Consider the following 12,044-nt stretch of genomic DNA (forward strand, 5'->3'; position numbering starts at 1 on the left):
CAAAGCTATATACTCGTATACCTATACGACGTATAAATAACATACATACATAAATACCAATACATTGTATTGTATAACTATTGTATATTTGGTTGCCTGTAGAAGCCAAATAATAATATGTTAAACAATTATGGCAACCCTGCTACACTAAAGAATTTCTTTTTAATCCGAATGTTGGCTGTTCTGAAAATACTAAATTTGACATTTCCAGTTTTTAAAAGATTTTAAATAGCTAACGGTTTTCCTAAAAAGTTGTGTTGTGTTATGTGAGTATTAGTATTAATCGTGTATTAATCTACAAAATGGCTCAAAAGCAGAAAAAAGCCGAGGAATTAGCTGAAGCTCACTTGACGAAAATAACGGTACCAAGGGGATTGGAACAAAGAACAAAATCTCTGGTTCAAAACATGATTTCCCACGAATGTTTTGGTAATCCAGAGTTAGTTAAAATTAATGAAACGTAAATAAAAAATATTAAATTAATTTCTTTTAGATACAAATGGTCATTAGACGATTTTGAGTTGGGTAAACGATTAGGCCGAGGTAAATTTGGAAGAGTATATTTGGCTCGTGAAAGGCAGACTGGATTTATTGTTGCATTGAAAACCCTGTTTAAAAAGGAAATCGTGAAGGGACGTGTAGAAAGGCAAACGTTAAGAGAAATTGAAATCCAAAGTCATTTAAAGTAAGTACATATTTAATAATTTAAAGCATAATTTTCATAAATTTATTTTAGACATCCAAATATATTACAACTTCTTGCATGGTTTCATGACTCTCATCGAATATATTTAATATTGGAATATGCTGGTAAAGGTGAATTGTATAAGCATCTGAAGTCTAGTCCTGGAGGTTGTTTTAACGAACATTTGTAAGATTACTGTATTTAGAGGTGTACAAATGTGTCATAAAGAAACTATTTTAGATCGGCCAAATATGTTTATCAAGTAGCAGATGCTTTGAATTATTGCCATCAGAATGAAGTTATCCACAGAGATATCAAGCCGGAAAATTTATTGCTAACTATAACGGGTGACATAAAGTTGGCTGATTTCGGATGGTCTGTGCATGCACCATCGTTGAATCGAAATACAATGTGTGGAACTTTGGATTACTTACCACCTGAAATGGTTGAGGGACGCGACTATAAACATTATGTGGATCATTGGTGCTTAGGTAGTCAAAATGCATTTATGGAGTATGAGTAGACATCCTTTTACATTTAATTGGTTCTGTATGTAGGTTATTTCCATTTTAATGTAAACTAATTTGCAGGTGTATTATGTTTTGAATTTCTAACTGGCAACCCTCCGTTTGAAAGTAAAAGTTCTGAAGAAACTTATAAGAAAATTAGATGTGTGGATGTTGTATTTCCTGAATACATGTCTGTTGGTGCCAAGGATCTCATTTCAAAGGTATTTAATATTTTTATAAGACAATTTATGATCGTTGTTAAGTAGTATAATTAAAAATTATTGTAGAAGATTTTTTCTAATGTAATAGTGACATCAATTGTTATTTTAATTTCAAAATGACATTTTTTTGAGTTTAACAACAGGATTCATGAAAGAGGCGTAAGGCGTTAGTCCGACTAAGGAATTTTGTGCCTGTGTAAACCTATTCACAAAAAAATGTGCTATCCTTGCACTAATAGTTATGCCAAAACTTAGACCTACATAACATGCATAAAAATCATGCAACTTAAGTTGCAGTTTATTAAGTTTATTGCATTTTATTTTTTTATAAGTAATCCCAGTGCTTAATAATAGTTGAATCACAAGACAAGATTTTTATGCATGTTATGTAGGTCTAAATCTTGGCGTAACTATTAGCGCAAGGATAGCGCATTTTTTTGTGAATAGGTTTACACGGTCGCAAAATTTCTTAGTCCGACTAACGCCTTACGCCTCTTTCATGAATCCGGTTGTGTGTTTAAAAGTGACTAATTTTTATAGAAACAATCTTGAAAATAACAATATGATTAATCACAGAATACTATTCAGGGTTCGTAGCAGTCGGGAATACTGGGAAAAGTCAGGGAATTTGTTATTCTTCATAAAAAACAGGGAATAGTCGGGGAATTTTAAAAATATTCATGAAAGTCTGGGAATTTGATGTTTGCAACTGGAGATTTTGTGAAAACCGGCCCTGGGTTCTTGAAAGAGAAAACTATTTTTGATTTTGGAACCTTTATAAGAGGTTGTTAGGGTATAAAAAAGATTATGGAGTCCAGTCGAGAAAAAAATTTCTGCATAAACACCAATTAGTATGTAAAAATGAACTACAACTGACCTGTTTTTTTTTTATGTCAGGGAAAACCTGGAAAAGTCATGGAATTATTTATTACTTTTGAACTATGTATGAACCATGTTATTACTATAAGGGCATTCCACGCTAGATAGACCCCTTTTAACCCTGACCCCTTTCGATTTGGCTGAAACTTTTTTATTGTTTTCTACGCTATTGAAAACCTCTGAGAATTTTTTTAAATGTTTTCACCCAACTCAAAAAAAGATGAATTTTTGAAAAAAATTGCTTCTTTTTTTAAATAACCATAACTTTTTCAAAAATTGAGTCATCAGGACGTTTTTTTTTCAAAATTTTTGTTTTTAAATGTACTTTTTGAAAAAAAAATAGATCAAAATTATATGGACCTATCTTCACTGTTTTTTTTTTTCAATTTTCGAAAAAAAACGAAAATTTCTCGATTATCGTTTTTGAAAATTCTTCGCTGTCTTGATGTACCTACTGTATACTTCTATATTAATTTATTCTGTAACTAAAAAGAGAAACAATTCCCTCTATACAAAGGGTGTTACAATATTCCATGCACTTGGAGCTACCACAATTTCCTGCAATCAAAATGAGCACATTTAACTAAACCTACCTCTATTTACCTAATTTGCTTCGTTTAGCCACTAGGGCTGTTTTTTAAAATTTGTGTAAAAGATGAAAAAAAAAATTTTTTTCCAAAAGTTGAAGTAGCTTTTCGAAAAGGGTCCTTTTCAATTAAAAGTCCGGTATTTCGAAGAAAAATGGTCGTATCGAAATTTAAAAGAAAGGAAATTGAATCTGAATAAACAAGCTATCTGGTCAATGCAATGGCTTTGCTAAAAAAAATTTCCTGTGGACTGAAAAAAAAAGAAAATTTGCAAAATTGTTTTGTTGCGCTATTTCTTAGAATTGCATGATAACCGTAGCTCCTAAAAAATTTCTACAGAAAGTTCTAAAAACTAGAATCATAGAGCTTCAAAACGTTTTTTTTAATTCCGATACGACCATTTTTTATCTAAATCTGTCAAAAATCACGGAAAAATTTCGGAAATAATTTGACCCTTTAATTGTTTGCATTAGTTTATGAAAAATTACTGAAGTATTATCAAGATTAATTTTCAAAACTTACGGAAACATTTTGTATATATTCTTAAATTTTTATTTTGCTTGTAAAATATAATTAATATTTAATGATTTACTTACCTATATTTTTTCAGCTCCTGGTACATAGAAGTGAAGCAAGACTTAGTCTGCCTGGTGTAATGAAACATCCTTGGATTACAGCAAACAAATAGCTTTTCATCGTTTAATAAATTTGATTTTTAGCAGTTTTTAAAATTGAATTTTATTTGTTTTTTTTTTAATTCAACATATTTTACAGTGTTTGCTGTATCTTTTCTTCAGTAACCTCTATAACGAAATGTTGAGACAATAAGGCCCACTTTCTGTGAATTTTTCTAAACAACTTTCAGTTGTAATGTGAACCCGTATTTTGATAATAATGATTAAATTAGACGGGCCTTATTTGTTATAGATACCTTATATTTATTTACTGTGAGAAATTCAACTTCATAACTAAAAATAATGTTCACACTAAATAATTAAATCATTTATATTATTGTTCCTAGTTTCATTTTTAAATCAAACACCAATAAACAATTTTGTAATCATCACATTAAGGATTTTGGGTATATCTGCAAGGTGTTTCCAAAAAAAATAGCACAAATGGTACCAGTGAATTTACAATTAAAAAGAACACGTTTTGCATAAAAATGACCTTAATAAAATCCTCACCCTTTAGGAGGAACTTGAAAATCAAAAAAGGCATAATAGTCAAATTTTAAACAAGTTTTCTACTAATGCATGTGCAACTTCTTAATAACTTCAAAAATTTCTGCCCCTTAAAGGGGGTTGAAATAAGCATCTCCCAAGTTATTTTTGGCTACAACTTTTTGGTTGACAAAAATTATATATTCAAAAATATGTATCAGATAGCGTGGTTTATTTTAAAAATTTCACATCTATTACTTTTTTGCTTTAAAACTAACTGTTTACGAATGATAGAATGATATATGATGATAATTTAATTCACCTTTTTCACCCTACAATTTTTGTATGAAACATTTTTGAAAAAAAAAGTGATCCCAACAAGGTACTCCGTTGTCTCAAGATTCTAGTTTTTTTGTTTTTTATGGGCATTTATGGCGAAAATCGTTAATCGTAGTTAAATCGAAAAAATAAATGAAATTTTTATTTTTTTTTCAATCGAAGTCCTTAGTAAAATATGGGCGTTTCCATTAAAAAAAATCTTCCGGTCTAAAAACACCACTTCCGGTCTAGACCGGAAGTGGTGTTTTGAATTGAACTTTCAATGGCCCTCTCGGTGCCCTACAATTTTTGTCTGAAACTTGTTTCGAAATAATCGAGTCCAACCGAGATATTATTTTGTCTCAATATAAATGCCCCACCCGGTATTTATGTATTAGTGATGTAACGAATGCCAGTTTTTAAGCATTCGCGAATGCGAATGCGAACATCTGTTGTTGACATTCGCGAATACGAATACGAATATTCAGTTTTTAAATCTAGGGCCGTTTATCTATGATTCAAAATATGCCGCGCGCGACGCACATAATAATATTTACCTACGACCACTAAATACTTAAAAACACACCGTCTGCGATCAATGTAAGATTCCTATTACGTACGGTAAAAAAATCGCAGTTTTCCTAGCGACCGCTTAGCAACGGTCAATACAATACTGTTTGTATTGACCGTTGCTAGGCGGTTGCTAGGAAAACTGTACGATTTTTTTACCAAGCTGTGCGATTTTTTTACCGTACGACGTAATAGGAATCTTGCATTGATCGCAGACGGTGTGTTTTTAAGTATTTAAAGTAGTGGTCGTAGGTAAAGTATAGTACGTAATACGTGGTGTAATGCAATTACGCACTCATAGAATTACGCACTCGCCGCTACGCGGCGTCGTGCGTAACTTTTCCATTCGTGCGTAAAATGCTTTTTACAACACTTATTACGTAATATACTATTCCGGTGACAGCGGCGCTAGAGGCTAAAGAAATTAGCGTTGTTAAGTTGGTAGAACGGTATTTTTGTATGGTATGAATGGTATGATTGGAATTTTGTTTTATTTTCGCTACCGGCGCTACCGCTCAGGCTCAGATGAGTTTGTGTTTGTGAATTTTGAGGTTAGAGTGTTAGTTATTTCTTAAGATGAGTAAATCAACTTTTTGATTATAGAAAGATGTAATTGTTTTAAGTGTTTTGTAATTAAAAAGAAAAGAAATAAATACATTTTTGTTTAATTTAAGCTAATATTGTATACATTCTGTATTTTTTCTTTCACGTTCATATTCGCAAAATATTCAAAGGTATTTGCGAATGCGAATATCATAAATCAAACGAATATTCGCGAATGCGAATGCGGATATTCGTTACATCACTAATATGTATATACAGAATGTTTCGTTCACGTTTCAAAAAAACTTGTGTGCACCACTTCACGTGTAGTTGATACTTTCGGAAATACAGGATGTTGAAAGTTAAAATTTTAAATTGTTTTTTTGTGATTATTCTGAAAATATGACCCCCCATGACTTTTTTATTGACATGCTGCCAAACTACGAAGAAAATTTTATTTATTTCTTTACTTTTATAATTCATAAAGCCATGGCCAACTATGAACTACGCCCATTTTTATTGGAGGATTTTTTTTAAATAATTCAAGTGGATTATTACTTATTAGGGTGGTCTGAAACACAAATATATCAATTTTTATAGTAAGGTACCTACATGTGTTCACTTTTAAGATGGATGATTGTGTAGCTCTGTTCGAGTAAGTATTGTATGTAATAAAAATGGTCTCATATAAAGTTGCACCAAGTCAATTTCTTCACTTTTGAACATTATTTTGAATTACTATAAACAGAGTATAACATTTCCTGTGGTCCCTACTTTTTCAAATGAATCTCCCTGTATATTATATTTTCTAATTTTTCATTGAATTCTACTGCTTTAATGTACAAATATTGAGTCGTACTATTTCGGTGTTATTTAATGCTTTTTATTTAATTGACGATTTTAGTATTCTGGAAAAAATCAATCTAAAACTAAATATAATAACATAAGCAGTTAGTTTTCACCATTCGTTTAAACATGAAAAAGCTTCCACGTTAACAACTTTATAATTCTTACATTTCAAATAGACAATATACAAGGTGTCCGCAAATTTCACCGACAACGTTTAACTGACTGCATATTCAGGGCGATAAAAAAATACGATCTACGAAAAAAAAGTTAAATAAAAACTTTTTGGTTTTTTTATTACAGGCCTTCAAAAGTTGTCAAAAATAAAACTAATTTAATTAATAACTTCATAGCTCTTTTACCGATCGCGTTAATATTTGGCTCATTTATTTACACTATTGTGGCATATTATTTCTTAAAGCTTTAGTCAAATCGATATACTGGGTGATAGTTTTCTCCGGTTACCTCTTCGTTTTAGTTGTCAAAACTTTTACAGTGGTTGTATTTTTTTAAAACGGGCAGCAACTTTGAAAAGGTCGTTTTATTAAAAAAAATATATTGTCTTGAGAAAATCGCCTACAGAAAGCTAGAAGGGAGAGGTAACCGGAGAAAACTATCACCTAGTATAACGAATAGCACCTGTAATTTAAAAACCAAAAAGGTTTACATAAATTTTCTACTAATGTACGTGCAACTTCTCAACAACTTTTCCAAAATTTCTTCCCCTTGTAGGAGATCGAAATAAGCATCCTTTAAATTATTTTTTGCTACAACTTGGGTAAACTCCCAAAAAACAATGTTTGTGTGCTATACAGATTTTATCATTTTTTGAGTGATTTATGCCATATTCTGAAGGAACATAACTACGTGTGCTATTGTGTAAAAGTAGGTCATTGATAAGTCACAGTATTCAAATGCGTACAATTCAACTGCATGGTATATTCGTTTTAATTGCATGGTACAATGTCAAGTTTATTTACATACCCGTTATCTCCCAGAACTAACAACTGCAACTTTCCCTTACTAAGAGCAAGTATTAATGTATTCTTAAACTTTCATTTAATAGGCGATCTTTTTGGAAATAAAATATTACGTCCTCATTTGGATTTATTATGACGTTATAATTTCCCTCTGTACGAACTTACTTTCTTCTGAAGGTTACGGAGAAAGAATTTCTTAATTCTTAGTCCCTCGAAGACGGTGAAAGCACCCAAGCAGGTGCAAACGCTCGATTTTTAGTGTTAAGATAACCTAACTTCTTTTATTGTTTATTCGGATAATACCATTTTATTAAATATTTATTAGTTTCACTTAGTGGCAAAACGTGATGTTATTTGGTTTAAAGTATTTTGGGATAAAAAATGAAAGTAAAATTTGAATCCACCAAATTTGTCAGGATAATTCTTTTCTGGTTTTTGTTTACTTTCGATGTGGGCAACTGCTATTCAATTAAAGTAAGTATGAACACACAAATTTTAAAAAATCATCCTTCTCATAATGTTAATGTTACATTTGCAAATGCCCCTGCTTAATAGACTAAAATGGAACACAAAATAATTGATATAAGATACTCATTAATTCCTAAATTTTAACTAAAGTCGGATACATTTAAAATAAATGCTTTAATATACTTATTTTATACATATTTAATTAGATGATCTAAAATTTACCTAAATACAGTTTTAAATTATTCTTTTTTAATAAAAAATATAAAAAATTGTTCGTGCTTGTTAAACATTTATCTGCCTATTTTATTTATTAATTGTATTCAGGGCGCTACATTGTCACGAATTTCATATCTCAGAGTATCTCAGAAATAAGGCCAAATATCTAAAAAAAATAAGAGACGAAAAAGTTTCAAAATTAATGAGGCAAAGGTGATGTGCAGCTGTTTTATTGAAATTAATACATTTTTTAAAAGTTTTGAAAAATAGTAACATTATTTTAACCTGTTCTATCGATTCCTGAAGTCATCCAAATTAAACCTGAATCACCCTGTATAACCATAAGCGTTGGAACTGCGAAATTGTAGTGGATGCTCAAATTAAAAAAAAAACGGGGTGTCTGAAAACTTTGAGTAAAAAGTATAGAAGTAAGCAGATTCTAGTCGCGAAATTAATAGTACAGGTTCTTATGAAACTATTTAAAAAATTCAGTATTAACGAAGTTAAAGAACCTAAAATTATTATTTTTTATTCATATTTTGCTGTTACCTTTTCCATGTAAGAGATATTTTCAAATCTGGAACACTTGTTAACTGGAAAATTATAATAATTTTTTTTTGTGGTTTTTTCGAAATATTAAACTAAATATTAATGATCATTAATTATAGAATATTACAAAAGTACTATGTCGATAACATTAACCGTTTTAATAAAAAAAATTGGATTTATATAATATTTCATGACAATATATTGCCAATTCCAGTAAATTTTACAATACATTGCAACTGATCAGTTTTTATTACGCGCTAAATAATGTAATTAAAGATGATTTGGAAGATTTTAATGCTTTACAATATAATACAACACAACTTTCTTTTATAATCAAATCCAACTTCGTTCAAATTGGAAAATGGGTAAATTTTAACTATTTTTAAAATTCTTATGTTTTTTCTCGGAAATTGTTTAGGTATGTTATCAGCTTGGTACTAGAGGATTTTTTTAAGATTTTTGAATGATTTTTAAGCCAGTTTTCTAATCCATTTAAGACTTTCAATGTTTCAGGCATTGTGCCAAATTTGAAACTAAGTTATGGAAAAAGTTTTCAAAAAAGTGTTCTTTTATGACTAGCGCCACCAAATTCTTACCTCAAAGTTTTAGATGTTTTACATAATTCAGTGCAATTTATTTTTAACAATAAGTAAACACCAAAAGAAATTTTTCAAAAATAAGGGAAAAACATGTTTCCGTGTGTATTTTTATTTTAAATTTAATGCAAATATATCTAATCTATGTTACACAATATATTTTCTATAAAATAAAGATGCCGCCCTTAAATTGAAACATCTGAAAGAAAAATCACAGCAAATCCTTATTGGGTGTTTAGGACACCTCTGGGTTTCGTTCATAAACGATATAGGTACCTACCCATAGAAATTTAGAGCTTTAATATATTTAGATAATACTATTAAATACCTAGGTGTGTACAGATGGAAAAGAAATATAAATACATATTAGCTTTGTAAATATTATCTATTATAGTGAGTAAAAGTGACAGTGTATCTACAATTTATTATTCAAAATCATAATCAAAATTTAATAATAATGTATAGGTACACACAATTCTAAAATAATAGTGATTAAAAAACTATTTAATACGATTTTTACTAATATATGAGATGACTGCTCAGAAAAAATCAACAAACAAAATTTGTAAAATATATTTTTTACACGTTCAGGTAATTTGACACCTTTACTGAATTTGTTGCATTAAATTTAAAAATCATTTTTTATTAAAACAAAATTGAAATTTCAATTTGAACAGTTAGTAAAATTTATTGGAGTAATAGAATTCGAGTTTAAAACAACGCTCTCTTCTGATGATTTCCTCGAAAATTTCCATGTAAAATCTTGTTTGAAAATTGATTTTTATTTTCCACAAAGTCTTCGATATATCCTCCAGCTACAGAGGACGAACGCCACCCACCGTGCCTTTTAAGGCCTAAAATATCTATTACTTGGTTTCCAGAATATTCCAGAATATATTCCAGAATAGTGGCAGAACTCCTTCGGATGCGTGTCCGATATAAGTTGAGGGATCCGCACCTTTACCTTTAATGTTATTTATGTTATATGTATATTTCCTTCTGCACACCCCTGCTATTCCAAATATCATTCCTACTTTTATATTTAAATAGACTTCATTAGAAAAATTGATCTTTTGTGGCTTTGTATAAAGTATTCAGCCCGTAAGCTTCCTGGAGACTTTAGGGTTTCATTTCTTGAAACAAAATAACCTAGCATTACCTTTTCTGTGATACCTTCAAAATTTGTCTTGTTATACCACGCTGCAAACAGCTTGAAGATTTTCTCATATCTCTCGTTAGACTTCTAGGGAATTATGGCTGAGCATCTATTTGTCACGGATTTTCTGAAGTCTGAATCGTCACATTCTTGAATCATATCATAACTTACAAGAAGCTTAAGCAAAGCAAAAATATTATCTTGGACAAATTTCTAATGACAGCAGATGACACTTGACAATAAATATTCGGTGTCATAGTAATCAAAGCGTAAACTTTTTCATGTACGACTTGTTTGTTTTCTATATTTTTGAGATAATACAATTTTTAGTTTTTATTTATTCAATATTTGACCTCGCAAAAATCGCCATAAACACTGCGGTTATTAAATGTTTTACTGGTTTCGAACATTTTGGAGATCTTCGTCTCAATCTCCAAACATATCCTCAATCAGTAAAGAACACTTTTAGTCCTTGATACTTAATATACTTACTATAGCTTGATATTATAAAAGTCACGGATAAGTACACTTCATACAATATTACTTAATTTAAATAGAGTTAGGAGCAAATGATATTTCTTGTAAAGAAATGAGAATTTTCCTAATTGTTTGCTTGTTTTCCTCGAATGACCGTATATTTCCTCATACTCCGTCGTATTGTTGTATATTCCTTGTTATTTTCTGCATATTTTCTTTGCAATTTGTTGAAATGAAACACTTTGTAACATATATTTAGCATTACGTATAACTGTTTCACAAAATACATGATGCTGGTTCTGAGAATTTGTCACTCGTACATATTTTTTTTGCAGAGAAAGTAGTCTCTTACTGTTTTGGGAAAGTAATTACCATTTCAGTCACATGCATATCACTTTTAAATGTTATAGCAGTATTGCATAAATTTCTTTATTTTCAAACAGTAGAAACTAGGTTAGTTCTCTGCTTCTGTAGAAATGGTGGAGAAGATTTAGCGAAGATTTATTATTTAAATTAAAAGACACGCTATTTCAAAACTATTCTTTATTTTGGAAAAAATTTCTGACAGATACATACATGATTTAGGTATATTCATATTAACTATTAATTTAATTGTTTATAATAAAATTAGGTACTAGATCGAAAGGGATAAACGTTTTAGATGAGAAAAACCTAATCAAGTCTGATAAAATATAACAGTTGTATAAAATTTGTTTAAAGTCAGTCACTGGTATTTTATGATGAATGCATTTTGTAGTAATAAATTGCCAATTATATTAAAGTTTTGTGAAATTGTTCACATAAGCATTTTTGCAGAGAAAGTAGATTTTGTGCCCAATTTCAATTTTGATAATAAGTTGTCACCATTATTATAGCAATATTGTATAAATTTCTACCAAACGACATCAATTAAAGAAATTGGGTTAATTTTACTTTCTTTTTTTTTATAATTTTCTGTAAAATTAAATATCTTAAACATAAATTAAAATACGCAATTCAAAAGTAGGATACGCCTACACATATCTATATAAAAAAGTAATTTATGCATTCTGAATATTCTCATGCAAATTATTTAAAATTTCTCATATCGTATACCTAAATACGATTTGCGAATATTACATTTTTTCCTTTTAATTTACTAAACAAAGATTCTATGTATCAACAACAATTATTAAATTTCTACTAAATCGAACTGCAGCTAGAAATTGGGTTAACAGAAAGAAACCTTATCGCATTGCAGATTTACCGTAGTGTTTTGTCTACTCGTTTTAATTGGTTTAA

The 12,044-nt window shown here is 29.7% G+C and overlaps 1 protein-coding gene across 1 annotated transcript; it reads left to right on the plus strand.

The window, feature by feature from the left end:
- Positions 1–219: 219 nt before the first annotated feature.
- On the plus strand, positions 220–3,628 carry LOC108917092 (aurora kinase B-like). Its single transcript, XM_023454557.1, has 6 exons — positions 220–439; positions 494–685; positions 737–871; positions 926–1,176; positions 1,276–1,415; positions 3,492–3,628. Exons 1-6 carry the CDS (start codon positions 303–305, stop codon positions 3,567–3,569), a joined length of 933 nt encoding a protein of 310 aa, XP_023310325.1. The 5' UTR covers positions 220–302; the 3' UTR covers positions 3,570–3,628.
- The last annotated feature ends 8,416 nt before the right edge of the window (positions 3,629–12,044 follow it).

This window comes from Anoplophora glabripennis, unplaced genomic scaffold (assembly GCF_000390285.2).
Source record: "Anoplophora glabripennis isolate ALB-LARVAE unplaced genomic scaffold, Agla_2.0 scaffold45, whole genome shotgun sequence".
Classification (NCBI taxonomy): domain Eukaryota; kingdom Metazoa; phylum Arthropoda; class Insecta; order Coleoptera; family Cerambycidae; genus Anoplophora; species Anoplophora glabripennis.

Excerpts from the sequence above, each read along its gene's own strand:
- LOC108917092 (XM_023454557.1), top strand. The coding sequence starts at position 303 with ATGGCTCAAAAGCAGAAAAAAGCCGAGGAATTAGCTGAAGCTCACTTG. Across the intron at positions 440-493 it reads GAATGTTTTGGTAATCCAGA|ATACAAATGGTCATTAGACG; the intron begins GTTAGTTAAAAT and ends AATTTCTTTTAG. Across the intron at positions 872-925 it reads GGTTGTTTTAACGAACATTT|ATCGGCCAAATATGTTTATC; the intron begins GTAAGATTACTG and ends AAACTATTTTAG.